The sequence below is a fragment of the Diabrotica undecimpunctata genome, chromosome 7, assembly GCF_040954645.1.
Source record: "Diabrotica undecimpunctata isolate CICGRU chromosome 7, icDiaUnde3, whole genome shotgun sequence".
NCBI lineage: Eukaryota > Metazoa > Arthropoda > Insecta > Coleoptera > Chrysomelidae > Diabrotica > Diabrotica undecimpunctata.
The window spans coordinates 60,005,996-60,023,939 of record NC_092809.1 but is presented as its reverse complement, the minus strand read 5'-3'; the positions used below and the strand labels follow the sequence as shown (position 1 = coordinate 60,023,939).

The following is a 17,944-nucleotide window of genomic DNA, read 5'->3' as shown; positions in this document are numbered from 1 at the left end:
ATCTCACTGATTATCTCTTCTTCGGAAGCTTCTTCGAATATGCTTTTAAGTACCGCACTTTCCACTTCACAAAGCTCATTGTACTTTACTTGTAAGACTTACAAGTAAAGGTAACAAACTGTCCAAAACATTGACAATTTTCGTAAATGTAATTTCGTAAATTTCGTAAATACGAAGTACCGTTCTGCGTTTTCTATCTGATTTTATTTTCCGAGGTTAACTTTGGCCGACCCTTACGGCAAAAACAAAATTATTTGCCAGAAAAAAAGTTTGCACTAAAATAAGCGAAAACAACTAACTTCCCGTATATAAGTCCTTTCACGTCCCGCAGTTATTTTTCGCGAAAGATGCGGAAAATGCGGATGTTCGAAATAATACAAAATTAAATTTTAAACAAAAAACTTGCTTTTGTATTAGATTACACAAGTGTGGTTTTATTACAGCTTGCTCTGGTGGTAAAAATTCGACTAACTATTGTATGCAATTCTAATACATAATATTAACAGTTATTAATATGATACATGATACTCAATACATTCTCAGACGAAAAAGGTCGTAAAATTTAATTATCTTACACCAGCACTTAGCCGGATGTGCTGATTGGGAATTTTTTTAGTAAACATATTAATTACTCGATATGTTTTATAATACTACATATACACAAAACGTTCATTCATTTGGAAATATTTACGACAATTCTGAATTCTTTATCTGCCCAAAAATATTTATTCCAAACTGAAAAGAAACTTGGAATTGTTTGAAAGGCAGGTAAATAATGATCAAAAAGGGATTATGGTACGTAATTAGACCATTTATTTATAAGAACAGTATTTCTAAGAAATCTAAAATATGTTAGTCAGTTGAAAAACAGCGTCACTACAATAACAATTTTTTTCATATCAAATGTTAACAGTGGAAGTTTTTTCCTCAGAAAATTTCAGATTTTCATCTGATTTCTAATTAAGTAAATTTCTTGATAATTGAAAGTCAAACGAAGCCAAAATATTAACTGGGAGGGGCCGCTTTGCTAAACAAAACCACGTGGTTTGATTCGTATTACCATGGTTACTGCATAACAAATAGACAATTTGCATAACCACAAAACTAGGTTTCATTGTTTTGCAGATTTTTCTTAAATTCGGCAAACACGCATTTGTCGCTATTTAATACATCACTGCTGCCTTCTACTAAATGACACGTGAACTTATTTTCCCATCTATTAAGTGATAGCCGAACTAATTTCTCACTATCAAAATGCCAACTTATAATGGTAACATCAACAAAATCCCTAGTTTGCAGCTTTTAATTGTAATTTTATCTTTACTTGTACAGTTAATTTAAAAATTAGGGCAATATGGATAACGAACATTTGCTTAAAATAAAGGTTTTTGGATAGTTAATCATTTAACGTAGTTATTTTGTACCTAAGTTCAAAAATTATTACACAATACCAATTTTTAGGCACGTTACCACGTAAGTTATGACATGGATTCATTTAAGTACAGTTATAAAAAAATTACTGCTTTCTTTGGAAATTTTAACTAGATATCATTAAAATAGAAGGTGTACAGTTTACGTACATAATCATAAGTTGAAGATTTGTTTTGAAATAGCGACGATAACTGTACCTAAAAAGTATATAAATTTTAACATTGTGACATACCACCTTAATTCAAATATTACAGGAAATTTTTTACACTGCTGAATTGTTTAATTACGTGCTCTTAATCTAGTTTGGATGATATATCAGCCTCGATAGACAAAATTGCGACCGCAGAAAATCTTTTCTGTGACATCCACAAACCATACATAGGGGAGAGTGTTCCACAGTGGATCTTTTTTTTTTTCAAATGACATTTTTTTTTTAGAAAAATTAGATTTTTGTATAATTTGTTTGTAATATCGCAAATATTAGACATTACTTGTCATTATAGCAGCGATTGGTTTGAATTACCTAATAATATTACCTATCTTTTATTATTTTTTTATTACCATGTCATTTGTTTCAGTGTGCCCCAAATATGGGGCACACTGAAACTATCGATGGGGTACAATGAAACACTTTCTAAACAAAAATATGTTTAATGTAAAATAATATGTGTCGGTAAAAAACATTTTACCGAACGTCATGATTGTTAAAATTTATTTCAAAATTCATGTAGGCATTTTGTCTTGACGTTGAGCAAGAAAGAATCGGTTGAGGTAAAAGCATTTTAATATCTTCTAACCGAACAACTGAAATATCTGGATTTGTAGGAAAGAAGAATTTGCCAATTACTTTTGCGCTTTTCCTCATAAAGGAAATTTCAAATTCATCTTTTTCCAAAACGTTCAATATTTTCCCAACAAAGTAAATCAAATTCTTGGTCGTAAACTGTACCAAAACGAAGTTATTTTTAGTTGGAGGTCTGGTTAATTCCTGCCATTCTTGTTCTTCGTCATCATCATCATCTGTAATTTTTCTTGTCACCTTTTTAACAGCTGTTTGGTTTACTTTTTTTCTACCCAATTCCCTTTTAGCTAGTTCGACCTTTTCAGGAGTGTCAGTCGCAATAATTGTTTTTCCTTGCCTTCTAGATTTCTGAATCTTTCTTTTTTGTGCCTTTGGAAATCCTCGAAAGATTTGTGGAGAAACAAAAGAAGATTTATTATTGGTTTTATTTTCTGCTGGCGTTTCATCAGTTCCCTCGATGCCTTGCTGTTTTTTTGTTTCTTGCTCAGGCTGTTGAATAACTGTTGGTTCAGAATGATTTTCTGGTCTGTCTGTTACAGCCGACATGAGGAAATCGTCATCTGAAAATATTTCTGGATCATAAGGGAAGATGCCAGTTTTCTTAAATCCTGAACTGATGTTCGTAGGTGTCATTGATCTTTCATGAGCAACTTTAACAAAACTTCCGACATTAAAAATATTTACTGGAATACCAGGGTGATTAAGAAGCCAACCTTGCATGGCATTGTTATAATGCGCCTTGAACGATGAAAATACTGCTACATCTAAGGGCTGCATTTTGTTTGAGCAGTGTGGAGGTAGTGTCAATATTGTAACTCCATTCGACTTTGCAAGATCCAAGGTTTCCATTGACAAATGGCTCTCGTAATTATACATGATGAGAAGGCTGGGGTTGTTACAAGAACTAGAAGAATATTTCATAAAATGTTCCATTACTTGCGGAAATAATTCCCTGTTCATCCATCCAGAAGAAGCAGCCAATCCCAACGTACCAGCTGGAGCATCTTGTATCATCATTTCCTTGAAATGAACTCTGGGAAATACCATGGCCGGAGGTAAGGCATAACCACCAGCACAAATGATACTGCAGGTCGTTACAAGAACCCCTCTATCCCCACTAGTACATTGAGATACCTGTTTCATACCTTTTTTGGCAAGAATTTTACACAAGTCAATCCAAGTAGGTATCTATACGTTTTGCTTTGACGGCCAACGGCATGAAATATGAAAACAAAATCGTCAAAAAGTTGCGGTTCGCGGCGAGAGGCTGTTGTTTAACGAACGGGGAATATCCTATTTTATTTTTGGCGGAGACGTGCAGCGAAAATTCTTCGCTAGCGATAGGAACGCAATTTTAGGCTAGCGGTGACGTGCATTTCAGCGGGGATTGTTCGCGAGCGATAGCGACGTTTTTCTCGGATTTTTCGGAGCGTTCATGGCTTAGGTTTAAGTAATAATACATAAATCTCCATGACGCAAGGCCGTGAGCTGTGGCCCACGTCCTACGCCGCTTCTGCTCATAAGAAATGTAAAAAGTGACAAAAATAACGCAAAGTTTATTTATTTATCAGCTTAAATACAAAAATTGCGTACGAAAGCTGCACTCTTCACCGTTAAAATACATTTCGATTTTTGTCGATAAAACGACACTCTGATCAAAAGATATCGAATTTTTACCGTCGAGTTAAAACAAATTTTATTAAAAAAATATGATACAAGTAGACTAACGCGAAGATTCACACAATGTTTTCTGCATTTTTAAAATTAAATTAAGTAACTTTATTATTTATATTTTAAACAAATTATATTAAAATATTTCAATAAATTATTATGTTTGCTTTTAACGCCACCCTCTAACCCTAACGTATTACTAAAGCATGGGTTGTTTACTTCCGACAGACCGTCAAATTCAGACGAGATATTAAAATAATAAAATATAAATTGATAGTAAATTTAATTAGTATATAAATTAAATAAGATGTTAAAAATAATTATATGAACCTATTTTAAAACGAGAAGAGTCATAAAAATTTAAACAGATAATTCAATATTATTGAATATTGTATTGTATTATATAGTAATATTGTATTATATAATAATTCAATATTATTATTGAATATTAATACAATATAATTCAATATTGTTATTAATTGGATAGCATTTACGACTTTTTAAATTTTGACATCATTATGAATCGAATCTTTCATTGATAGATATTCTTTTTTAGAGATTTTTTAATTCTCGTTTAATGTCTGTATTTTGTTAGTTATTTTGAATGCAGTTTTTAATTTAAAGCTACTTAGAATAAATATGATTATAGAAACGAATTTATCGAGACTAGTGAATTGATGTGAAGAACCGCTATTTTGTGGCGCCTCCTCGTGGCCCTAGTCTTAGCATTTTACTAGAGAGAAAAGTAATACAACGCCAGTACAGAAACTTTGCTTCCAAAATTGATTTGGTAGTAGACATTTAAAATCGCCGTTCGCTTCAAGCATTGCTTCTGAAAGAACAGTTTATTCTACACAAAAAGTGCTAATAAACATTTTTGTTCAAAATTATCTCGGCTACATTTCTTGTTTGAAACATTTTTTTCTACAGCTGAAAGATTCTTAGTAAATCAATACACCCCATAAGGAGGTTTAGGCGGAAACCCAGGGTAGGAGTGGCAATTTTTTTGCATGCTGTTTGGGTCCTAAAATTGACATTATTCAGTGTTATTTTTGTCTCTGATAACTGAAGTAATAGACTATTCATTAATATCCTGTTTCTTTTTGGACTAAACCACATATGGTATACAAAAAAAGAGCTAGAGATCACAATATGTAGAGGTTTATAAGAATGACTGCTTTTGGTAATCTTGAGATATAATACTAGTTGGTGAGCTAGTGTTTTTTAAATATCTACATATAAATCCTTTAAATTGATATGAAGATATTAAATACGTAATTTTTCAAATCATGTATACCTACAAATACACAAAACAGGATAAACAAGCACATTAGCATTGGACAAGAGATCTTTATATAAGTGGTTTACAGTTGATAATTTTTTTAACATAATGAATACTTCACTGTGTCCTATTATAAGTATGCTTAGAGTGTTATCATTCATCCCCTCCGGGATCATATCACCTTCCTATACAGCTCATAACCAACTCTTGTGGAATATATAATTTGATGCTTTAGCTTTCAGACCAAAATCAGTTCTCAAAACATGGTTTTAATATTTCTTACCTTGGAAACAAAATAAGTTCCCATTTTATTTGCTCATCTGCCCTATCACCTATAATTATGACAGTAACAAAAAAAAGATGTTCGACCAAAGAATGTACACATTTTGAAAATACTGATCTGAACATTAACCCATTAAGGGCCGAGACAATAAACAAAGAGAAATTTGACAATTGATTTATTAGATTGGATTAAAAACACATAAATTAAGACTAATTTACAACCAAAAAGAATTTTTTTTTCTCATGAAAGGAAAAACAGGTGGGTGCGTATACGCACCTTTGGCCGAATACGCATACAATTTTTAAAAAAGGAACATATTGTATCTTAACTGTAAATTAAATTTTAAGATGAAAATTTTCGAAACATTCGGGGTGTAGATGCACTGTACACTTTTTACATAAATAAATAGTATTACTTTTGCACATCCGACATTTTCTTCTTGCACTATTATCGTCTCTTTTTATAATGTGGCCAATATTGTCGAATCTAGTTTCATCTGGTAAAGCAAATTTAGATGGACGTCCATATACTGAGTTTGACAATGATGTAGCGGATTCTTCACTATTCTATGCATGTCCACTATATTTTAGTAAGTTAAGAACCAATCTCAAACGAAACTCCAGTTGGGAAATTTTAGAATCATTCGCAATTTTAAAAATATTCCAACTATTGACCACCATACTGTCAATCATGTTAGTAAACAACGGCACCACCACTTTTTTCCTCTTATTTTAATACGGTAATTCGCAATGCCATTATCATGCAGATCCACTCCACCCATGTATTGGTTATATTGGTGAATTACATTAGGCTGAGGGATAAGAATTTTTTTGTGTTCTTTACGGTTATAACGTTTAGTTTGCATAAGGGGTAAAACGTCACATGTATTTGTCATTACAGTCACTACTGAATTATCGTTTTATCTTGTCATCAAAACTTCTAAATTGAAATCGAATGCACATGTATATGAACCTCTTTCCTTTTTTTTTCATAATTTTGTTTTCTTCTAGAGGACACTTAGCAGTGCAATTTTCCCTTACTCTTCCTGTTGCAAAGAATCCTTTTTCTTTCAATAGTCCAAAAAGAGCATATGACGTAAAGAAGTTGTCGAAAAAAGCCTTATGTTGCTGTGGGTTTTTAACTATCGAAAGTAATTTCAAAACAACTGCCGTTCCTAAGCTAAAACTATTATGTTTTCTCAGTTTTTCCGCCATATGGAATAAATTTGAACAAATAACCAGTATCAGAACATAAACACCATAGTTTAAAACCAAATTTAACGCAATGAAGTGTATTGACTATTGACGAGATCGTAATTTTAGATTGTTTAGTCTACAAAAAAAATATAATATGGTTTCGGCCAAAGGTGCGTATACGAATCCATCGTATAAACATGCAATTATAGACCTTATTTTTAAAGTATGAATGAATAAGTTTTTAGAATAATCTATTGAGATGTTACTTCAATAAAAAGAAAACATTAAAAAAATTATATTTGGGCCAAAAAAAAATTAACAATAAAGGTTGCGTTTACGCACCTTTGGCCGTAAATGGGTTAAGTCAAATAAATTAGCAGTTGTGAATTATTTAGATGTAAAAAAATATGACTGAAGAAGTCTTCTCTTTTTATATCTGCATTTTAACTTGACTTGATGAAATATTGTCAACTACAGAAGTAAATTTCTGTATTCTTTCTCTATAACTTTGATATCCAAAGGCTTATGGTCAAATAAGCCAGAAGACAATAAATAAGCTTATTTTTTCTTTTCTGTTGTACCAATGAAATAAATTTTCAAACATTGAATCTGTTGTTCATTGAAACATGAAATATGGGAATATTGGGATGTTAAGGTATTTAGTAAATTTAAAGTAAAAACAAGTTGGTGTTTTATACATAATTTATTTTATAAACAAAATGGTTTAAACCATCCTTCTGAGAAGTTCATTGATTCTATCTTCTCTATTACCAAAGTCACCTCCTTCAACATAGTGGTTAGTCTTCTTACGCCATCCACCAGTGGGTGTGTTTAGCTAAAAAGAAAAATTAATATACAATCAATATTTTCTATGATTATGCTGTAAACCATAAAATGAATAAATAAAATACATGAAATCTTAACTTCTTATTACCTATCTTACTACCTAAATTTTATAATCTAAAGAAAATAATGATTTTAAAAAATGTAAAAATCACTTGAAGTGACTCAAACCAAAAAGGAATGCTAATAGTCAAATAATGGTTAGAATTGTGGGTTGAGTTTACCAAAAGTACAAGCTGATTATAGCTGCAAATGTCAAACATAGAACAAAAATTTCGGCATAGCAGTGTTAGCATGTTTTTTTAATGTAGATGCTGTATGCTTCAAATATAAAAAGATAAAGCTTTAGAAAAGTACATTTTGTTTCTTTGGAGATTAATTGCAGTTAATTATTAGAAATTTTGTTAGCAACTACCCTTTGATACATTAGGGGATAGATTTGGCAATCGTCAAATCAGCAGTTACCAGATTACAACCGATGTTTGCAATTAATCTCGAAAGAGACAAATATTTACTAGTTATTGCTTCATATAAATTAAAAATTGCAGAATTCATAAAATAGTATAATTAAAATATACTTTTTAAAAGCTTTATCTCTTTATATTTGAAGCATACCACATATACATTATAAAAACATGCCAACACTGCCAAACCGAAATATTTTTGACATTTGCGGCTATATTCAGCTTGTACTTTCGGTAAACTCAACCGAATTGGGTTAATATAAGAATAAAAAAGGAAGCAAACACAATAATGCAAGGATAAACTTAACCAATCTGCAAAAAACAGCTAGAATTAAGTACTATACTTTCAACAAGTTGTAGTTTAAATGGTAAGAATCCTGACAAAACAAGAAGAATCCAACTTCTAAGTGCATTCAAATGATCTTGACTTTGCACCACTACATTAAGATTTTAACACAAAAGTTTAGCAGAGACTTACCTTGAAGGGCCACAAGAAGTTGGAGGCATATTTAAACTTAGGTCCAACAGTGAAAATTTCATGGATTAAATCTTCAACACAAATGATACCAGATTTTCCCAATCTGTCTTCAACGATTTGATTGCTGGTAATTGCTACACGTTGTCCATTAACTTTAGCAAATCCTCTTTTGTAAATTAATTCTCTGACTGACTTTAAGTTAGGATATCCCCATGTAATGTAAGGTTCGCATATCCTGAGCATGTTAATAGTAGCCTTGTTCAACTTTACAAAAACTCCATTGTTAATTTGCAGTAAGCGGAATAGTTGAAGTACTTTGCGTACTTTAGGTGCTACTTTATTTATACTGAAATAAAAATTAGAAATATGAAGATACTATATATTTATACATAAGCTAATTCAAAAGTAATAAAATTTTTAATTTTACTGTTTTTGTTCATTGATCATTAATTAGATAGTATGTCAGTTGCTTTAGAATATATTTATTTACTCAATAAATATCTTACTTAAGACAACAAGGATGATTTCAGACAGCATGGAAAGTGTTAACTTATGTTTACAACCAACACTATGAATCTGTCTAACAAAACATGACTTTCAATTCTGTTTACTATCTAGTACAAAGAAAATTCACTATTTTGTAATTCTTATACACATCTTATACATATACACAAAGACTTACCCCTTAATACGAACAACAAAAGCCAATTTTGCCTCTGCAGGAACATAGAAATTTCCTCTTGTTTTGGCTTGACGAATTAGCCTAACTTCGTCTCTTTCTTTTAAACGGTATTCCTTAACATACTGTTCGGCTCTTTTAAAAATATCTTTCCTCTTTTTGATGTGTTCTGCCTTCTTTTTAATTACAGACTGGAGTTGTTTTGCACGGGATGCCTCACGTCTTTTACGGTGCTTTAACACAGATTCGGGGACTGCGGGGAGCCCTTTAACTGTTTTAGTTTTGTCAGCTCTAAAAAAACCAAAAAACATTCATATTACCATTCGGTATCAACAATAGTCATGCAACACTAAAAGGTTAGGATTTTTATTAAAAATGAAAATAATACTCATCTACAATAATCGGCAATTACAAATACTTGCAAAATATCACGTTTTTAAATAAATTCAAACATTTAATAAACGGATGATTAGAGATTTTATTAAAATTTTATACTTACGTTGGTGCCATTTTGGACTTAACCACAGAAAGAAGACATACACCAAGTTCAGATTGTCAAATGTCAAAATAAAAATTTGCTTAGGCATATTTTCATGCTATGTATTATTCGTAGATGTCACTACCACAAAAACATGGCTGATTCCGTCTGCGCGAACGAGATGCGCGTACTGATTGGGCATTCTGACTTGTTTATTATTCTGTGACCACAGAATAAATAACAATCAGAATGCCCACTCTCAGATGCCGCCTTTGAAGTGTATCAGCACGCGATCGCCATATTTTAAACGGAAACACAGACTCGGATTGAGAAATTTGTGACAAGCTACGACAGAACTGTAATTTAAATTTTTAGAGATTAATAATTTAGTAAGTTTGAAATAATTTAATCTATTCTTAAACTAAAAGTACGAATAAAATATTGCATATTATGTCTATAGTTGCCGTAAATAAATTAAACCGGGTTCATTTTTCTATGCACACCAGATAAAATATTATTGAACAGCACTGGTTCCGTTTAAAACATGACTGATTCCGTCTGCGCGTACATATCTTAACAAACAGAGTGGGCATTCTGATTGTTTATTATTCTGTGTCACTAGTATGTATTACTTTACGTATAAAAAATTTTATTACCTCAAAAGGAAATAAATATAGCCCAATTCACTTAAATTCTATACAATATAATACAATAATAAGATTAATTTTAAAATAGTTCAGTATTTTGACTATTGACTTTAATCATACCACAGACACAGGTACTTGTCAAGATAAGTACGCGCATCTCGTTCGCGCAGACGGAATCAGCTATGTTTTAAACGGAACTGAACTGTTCGATGAAATTTTATCTGGTGTGCATGACATAATATGCAATATTTTATGTTGTACTTTTAGTTGAAGAATAGATTAAATTATTTCAAATTTACTAAATTATTAATCTCTAAAAATTTAAATTATGGTTCTGTCGTAGCTTATCACAAATTTATCAATCCGAGTCTGTGTTTCCGTTTAAAATATGGAGATCGCGTGCTGACAAATTTCAAAGGCGGCATCCTTATAAAGAACTATAGAGTAGGGAATTCTGACAAGTAAAATTCCCTACTCAAGGTGGCATCTGAGAGTGAGCATCTGAGCATTCTGATTGTTATATATTCTGTGCCACAGAATAAATAACATCATACATGAATGTCATGGTGCAATGAATACACATGAATATAACTGGTAAAATTCCAATCCAAATAAAAAGGTGTGTTCACTAAAAAATGCCTCTGCACATGGTAAATTTAAATGAAGTTAGCTGAAATTAATGTTAGGTTAGTTAGAACATATCAAATCAAAACAAAGCATGTTTTTTTATTAATATTTCTATTTCTGACCGCTTTATTAAAATGGACTTTAAAAAAGGTTGTATTGAATTATTATTCATTCCAAAACTTATATCTCTTTTTTAGAACTACTATTACACCTAAAGAAAGACGATGACTTTACTAAACAAATAAATTTTGCTAGTGGTGCATTTAAATCTGCTCAATTACCTGGACATTGTAAGATTACCCTTTTAGAATGGATTTTAAACTTAAATGTACAAGATAAAATTATTTGGCATACAGTTCATGGGTGGATTAATTCAAATTATTTTAAAGAACTTACTAGACATGAAATCGACAGTAAAGATATTAAATTGATTGTTGAGGTAAGTCAAATATAATTTAATACAGCCAAAACTTATGACAATTATATGATACATTTGTGAGGTCTATACTCCGATTTGTTATCAAAATTTGATTCTATACAAAAAAATCAGAAAGATATATGATTATAGGTATGAAATAAGTAGTAAAATATTTTATTTATTGCTTAAAAATTGCACATTTTTTGTTAACAAGAAAGGCGATCAAATAGGCAAACAAAAGAAATAATAAACACTTAAGTAACTAGTCATCTGTTATTCATGTTAATTGTAAGATTTTAGAAGTTATGTTTCTAAAATGATCATACACAGATAATGGATATAGGTATTACTCATAGATAAATAATATAGTAAAGTATACTCATTTAGCAAATTTCCATCTGTAAACATACGCATGTGTTGATATTCACCCTCTCATTCGTCAAGAGGCTATTAAATATAATGTATTGCCTAAGCCAGAAGAATTCTCATGTTACAGATCCAAACTTGCCAGTCTGCTGAAATTCAAATTGTAGTGTGTTGCTTTTTAAGTTAATATATTATGTGTTATATGTTATAGTTATTGTTAAGTTATTTACTGGTTGTGTCATTTTTTAGAGTTTAGTTTAAGTGTGATTTAATGATTACATTTGAAGAAATTCTTACACTAATAGTTCAAAAGTGAATATTTTTAAAAATCATATGATACATCTTATTACGACCCTGTTTGGCTTTCACGTGCGTCTGTTGACAATTGGGAATATGTAAATTGAATGTAGTTTATATAGAAATAGATAGGCAACTCAATGTATAAATTTCGTTCATTAGCACCACTTGGGACTGGGGTCATTACTAATCATCTTTTGGCGGGAAATTCAAATGGACACCCCTTACATACATACTCTTTAGTGCCTCTTGCGGGCTATTTCGTTACTAATTAAAATTTACTGGAAAATATCTTATTATTTTCTGATGAAATAATCTCACATGTATTATTAAAAAATAAAAGGATATGTAAAAAAATAACAATTTTTTCTAGATATACATATATTTATTTGTTGTTTAAGATAAAACGGTTATAAACTAATTACATAATATTTATTACTAGACTTCGGCAAATATGCAAATAAAAATGTAGAAAATATGCGCATAAATATGCACGTGTTTACCCGAAAATATGCAAATATTTTACAAAATATGCATACAAATAAATAAAAAAATCGTAAAATAACAATTTTATTAAAAAAAAAAAGTGTACATAACTAAATATTTCCTACTATTCATTAAGATTTACATTTATTTTAAGTAACTACATCATTTTTAAGTATGAATAAACTTATTTAGAATTATGGTAACAATAAATGACCAAGTGGTGTTCAAAATTTTCTAACAAAAACTTGTGGCTTCTGTCTGAGTACATATATTTATATATGGAAAAACTTCGTTCAACATCAACTGATGTAACGGGAGCATTTTTCAAACTAACCAAAACATTTGGTTCTAAATTAATTGTTTCCGAAATATTTCCAGCTAGAACACTGACTACTTCAGAAAGAATATGGTAACCTTTATTTTTTTCCATAGTAGCTTCAAATTTTTTTAAAATATCTTTTCCAATATTACCTCTAACGTTCCGACAACATGACGCAAATTCTTTTATTAATGCTGTACTTTCGAACAATGACAGTTTTGGTGATTCTAACTGAGTAATTGTTTTTTGAACAAAACTAAAATTTGATTTTATAAATGAAAGTTCTTGTTGAAGCAAGTTACTCTGAAAAGTTTGTTTAGAATCCAAAAGAGATTGGGAACTTTCATCTGTTAACGTATCAATTATGTTCTTTATTTTAACAAAATGATCTGCATAAAAATTAGCTGCTTCTAACCATGTTCCCCTTTCGTTAAAATAGGTTGTGGTGGAAGAGGAATGTTAGGTAGCATTTCTTTATAAAGTTGAATTCTTATAGGAGATTTAAGAAATACTTTTTTGACACTGGATATCATGGTATTTACAAGAGGAAACTTTTTTCGTATTTCCTCTGCAACTCTGTTTAATCCATGCACTACACAAGTAACATGTATTAAATCTGGGAAAAATATTTTTAAATTTTGTCCTGCTTTCACCATATAAGGAGCAGCATCCGATAAAATAAGCAGTAATTTATTAGAAGGAATAGTTGTCGGAAGAAAAAAAGTTGCTAATGTTTCTTGTATAAAACGCGAAATTGTTAAAGCATTTGTTTTCTCAAGTTGCTGGCATGAAATAAGATGAGATTTTGGTAAGGTATCTTCTTTAAGAACACCAATCAATAAATGAGCAATATACTTTCCTGAGGAATCAGTGGTTTCGTCTACAGATAGGTAAAAATAATTATCTGCAATTTCTTCCTTAATATTAATTAACACCGACGAGTATAGCCCGTTCACATTATTTCTTCTTAGAGACCGATCACTTGGAACATTAAGTTTGCAATATTTTTTTAGAAACGAACTAAAATTTACATTTGCTAATTTTGAAAGCGGTATGTTTGCAGACACTAATGCGCGACACAAGTCTTCATTAAAAGTTTCTTGCTCATCTAATTTTTTTGAAGTAGATTGGAAACATTTAGCCATTGAAGTTTGATGTTTTCCTCCTATTTTTCCTTTTTTTGCAATGTGTGAAGCAGTTCTCACATGTTGGTCTATCTGAAATTTTTTCTCACATGCTATCTATAAATAAAAATAAAAACCTTTATTTTAACCCAACCTTTAAAATATAAAAATATACAAGGTGTTTTTGGTTAATCAAATAACTGGTTTGAAAAAAAAAAAAAACACTCGCTAAGTGTTTTAAATGCAGTATTAATCCACAAATTAGTTTTTGTTACTAACCATTAGTACATCATATAACTTATTTTAAAATTCAACAAAAGTTTTTTTTTTGTTAATTCAATTACAATAAAAATAATTGTGTTTTAGAATAGCTGACTTCATAAAAAAAAGTAAAGGTGAAAAATTTTTCTAAATACACACCATTGTATTGTACCATGGACAATTTTTTCTCACTAAAGGAAGCTATTTTTCATTTAAAAACAACCTACGAGTACTAAATTTCAAGTAAATACGTTTATTGGTTTTAAAGTTATTGTTGTTATTAACTAAAAGAATTTATTTTTTTTTAATTTTAACACCCTGTATCTCGAAAAGTAAATAAGTTTGACCCCTCATTAACTATATCGTTTTGTTCAATTTTTCGAGAAGTATCTACAGTCAAACGTTGTAAGTGTCATTTGGAAACACCCTGTATGTATGAAATATTAGATATTTAATAGAAAATATTAGATACAATTTTGCCACAGACTGAACAGTAGATTTTTCCCATATCCATAGACAGCTCTTTATAAGGTTTAATCCAAGTTGAAGCACTGGTTGTTTTAGGCATTATAAAATCACAATCTTCCTTTTTGTTACGCACAACGAGTGTTTACGCTTTGAATATCAAAACAAAAATGATTTACAAATCTGAGCATCAAATTAGAAATGTTTAGGTACCTAATTCAATAAACTGGGAGATTTTGGAAAATCCCTAAATTAGGAACAAAACTATTAGCCGTTTACCTGCTGTTAAGATACAATAAATTGTAGATAGATTTGGGGATTAGATCATAAAATGCAAATGAGCGAACCCTTAGCGATTATCCAATAACTGAATGCCTCAGTGACCGAGACTTTCTAAGAATGTTGAGGGCTACTTAAATTGATCTTCTTTGAAATTGTAAATGTTTTGTACCTGTAGAGATTACGTACTTAGATCATTTCTTGATTAAAATGACTACAAAATTTTATACAAGAATTGAAATAAATTGGTATGTTTAAAAATTTTCAAATACAGTATAAAAATCTGAACTTTTATGCACTTTATGCAAACTTTTATACAAATATGCCAAAATATGAAATATTTGCATAAAATATGCACAATATGCAAAATATGCAATATGCATATTTGCCGAAGTCTATTTATTACACTGATATTTTCGGAAACAAATGTTCAATACTATTATTGTTTGCTTCCTGACAACTTACTATTTGACAACACTTACTATCATCATCCTTTTTGTAACTTTTCCATAATTTGAACACAATGGAACAATATAATAATTTACTATGTTTAGTTTTTTTACTAGCACAACACAAAAATTATTTGCTACAATAGGTAACTAAAACTAAACTTTAAAAACTAAGTAACCAACTCAAATTAAAATTACTAAGAATAAATGCAAACGAAAGTTAAAGATAATAAAATAAAATTGAAAGCTTGTAAACAAACAGAATTGTTACTTTTGACAGAATTGACATTGTGGAATTAAGCTTTTGATTATTTTATTTGTGACACCCCGAGATTGTGTTAAAATAAATGATTGGTTAAAGTCTCCCTGAGAGAGATAGGCTGTCATTTCTCTTTATTAACTGGCTGGGGTCAAAGTGATGGGAGAATGTTCCAAGGTCATGCATATAAGTTTCCGGGGCATGAGTATTACTTAAAACAAACCTTATGGGCATAAAGCTCTGCAAAAGATGAGAGACAATGTGGAAATTGACATTGCAAGAAAGTTCAAATAAATGATGATGCAAAAGATTATATCAAAGTAATAGCAACAAGAATGAACAAAGGAGGTAAAAATATAGACAAATGATGTTAGCTAGCTGGCATTGAAGAAAGCCTTAAAGAATTCTTGAAAAAAAAAATAAAGTTTTTGCCCTGTTTGATTTAAAAATATCTTCACATGTTATAATTATTACACAAAAATTTTTGGTTTATCTTATTTTTCCTTTAATAATAATTTTCAATTTATCAAGTTTTTATGTTCCAAAGCTTGAATTTGCTGTTTTTTTATTAAGGATTTTTTTATAAAAATTGTTTTGATAAATACAGTTTTTTTGGATACTGTTACATATCTTTTTTCCTTTTAGGTAGTCATTTTGAAGATATCACAGGAGGAAGATTTTTCAAATACAGAAATTATTTCTAACACATTACTGTCACTTTTAAATAACAGATTATTTGAGCAGTACTTTTGCACTGATGTGAAACTCTTCTTGAAATTAATAGATGCAGTTTTATCAAGATTTTCTTGTCCAAACAATTTTGTGAAGTTTTTGAATAAATATATATTTTATAAAAGTCTATTAGCGACAGAAGGTTTCCTTTACAGTTTTCTACACATAATTTTTCCAACCCTTGTTAAATGTGTAGTTAAATTTAATGACAAACAAGTATTTGCTCAAGTTTCTAGAGTTATCCAAAAAGTAAGTATTTAAATATGTTTAATTGATGCATTATTTAGTACCTCATGAATATTTTTTATAATAAATTAGAAGAATTATTTTAAGCTGTTTTCTCCAAAGTTTTATGTGCCTTGGTATTTGTATTTGTTCCAAATAGCTTCTCTTTTGTCTAGAATCAAAGGTTGCTGTGCAGATCCACAAATGCTGGGTATATTTCGTGTACCATTTCTATTTTTTTCTTTATCATGTTCCTTATCAAGAAAATATTATCTGTTGCTTTCTTGCTTTTCCGAGTGCTCTTCTTCCATTTTGTACCACACATTTTTTCAGTTTATTTTCTATGACTTTTAGGATGGAGAGATAGTTCTACAATTTTTGCATTCAGTATTATCCCTTGGTTTATGGATCATTAGGACCACACATTTTTCTTTTTTACCACGCTTCTTCAAATATATTTAATAGCCATTTTTCCCTTCCACTACAATGTACTTTACCATCTCCAGATCAAAATTATCTCTTCTGCTGGCTTTCTTTGCCTTTATCTTCTTTATTTCTTTAAAATCTAAACTAATTCTTAATAGATTCTTTATCCACATCCACTTCTCCTCCATTTATATTTCTGCCATATTTCTCTATTAGTTCAATTTTTTGTGTGAAATATTTATCCCAAATTTTCATACTGGTATGAAGGTTATTTAGTTTATAGTTGAGTGCTCATAGTTGTTTTGTTTTCTTTCGTCTTAATGATTTGATTTTGTTCCCAAGTATTTCTGGTAAGTATATTTATATGACAGGGAACTCTATTATAGCAAATATTACAATAAAAAAATGCTAATACAAGTAAGTAAATATAATTAGAAAGAAAAAATAACTTCAGTGCCAGTAACCTATCAATTACTGATGACACACAATTTTGTTATTTTCCTTGTATTTTGAGTTTAATTTCTCTCCAAATATTGGAAAACTTTCCTTATTTACCTTCTGTATCAATTCTTTAACTTTGTCCCTAATTTCATATGTTGTTTTTTATTGCTCGTTATTTGTGTACATATATTTTTTCTTTTCTTAGTTTTTATCTTAATATCTGCTTTTATATGCTTGTTCCTTCATCTCGCTTTCTTTCTCCTTGTAGTAAAATAGCTTTTTGCAGAATTAGTTTTATTCCCATAAAACTTGACATTAGGATGACAAAACAACATTGTCACAACATTAAGAATACTATTTTTATTACTAAATATTAAATTCACTGTTGTCTATTTTTGAACAAAATCTTGCAAATATCTAGGTTTATTTTTAATTCTAGCTTCCTATCAGATAATGTCTCCATTTGTTTAATTCTTCAATGCAAGCATATTCTTCTTTTTCAATTGCAGAATGTTT

General features: G+C 30.0%; 2 protein-coding genes across 3 annotated transcripts in view; one reads left to right on the top strand and one right to left on the bottom strand.

Moving 5' to 3' along the window:
- Nucleotides 1-7,353: 7,353 nt before the first annotated feature.
- On the bottom strand, nt 7,354-9,786 carry RpL7 (ribosomal protein L7). The gene is made up of 4 exons (XM_072537399.1): nt 9,629-9,786; nt 9,133-9,420; nt 8,451-8,796; nt 7,354-7,500 (listed from the first exon to the last, which is right to left on the bottom strand). The coding sequence occupies exons 1-4, from the start codon at nt 9,637-9,639 to the stop codon at nt 7,390-7,392; spliced, it is 756 nt and encodes a 251-aa protein (XP_072393500.1). The 5' UTR covers nt 9,640-9,786; the 3' UTR covers nt 7,354-7,389.
- Nucleotides 9,787-10,867: 1,081 nt separating this feature from the next.
- LOC140445398 (uncharacterized) overlaps nt 10,868-17,944 on the top strand; it is a 64,356-nt gene continuing 57,279 nt past the window's right edge. The window contains exons 1-3 of one of the 2 annotated variants that reach the window (XM_072537398.1): nt 10,868-10,940; nt 11,079-11,320; nt 16,250-16,585. In XM_072537398.1, the coding sequence (XP_072393499.1) occupies nt 10,934-10,940; nt 11,079-11,320; nt 16,250-16,585 (585 nt within the window). In that variant the 5' untranslated portion in view covers nt 10,868-10,933. Of the gene's footprint in view, nt 11,032-11,078; nt 11,321-16,249; nt 16,586-17,944 lie in introns of both variants that reach the window. The other variant, XM_072537397.1, reaches the window with a different exon arrangement.

Bases quoted from the DNA above. Each gene is read 5' to 3' on its own strand.
- RpL7 (XM_072537399.1), bottom strand. The intron at 8,797-9,132 runs GTAAGTCTTTGT...TTTTTATTTCAG, and splicing joins TTTGTTGTTCGTATTAAGGG to TATAAATAAAGTAGCACCTA. The intron at 7,501-8,450 runs GTAAGTCTCTGC...TTTTCTTTTTAG, and splicing joins ACTTCTTGTGGCCCTTCAAG to CTAAACACACCCACTGGTGG.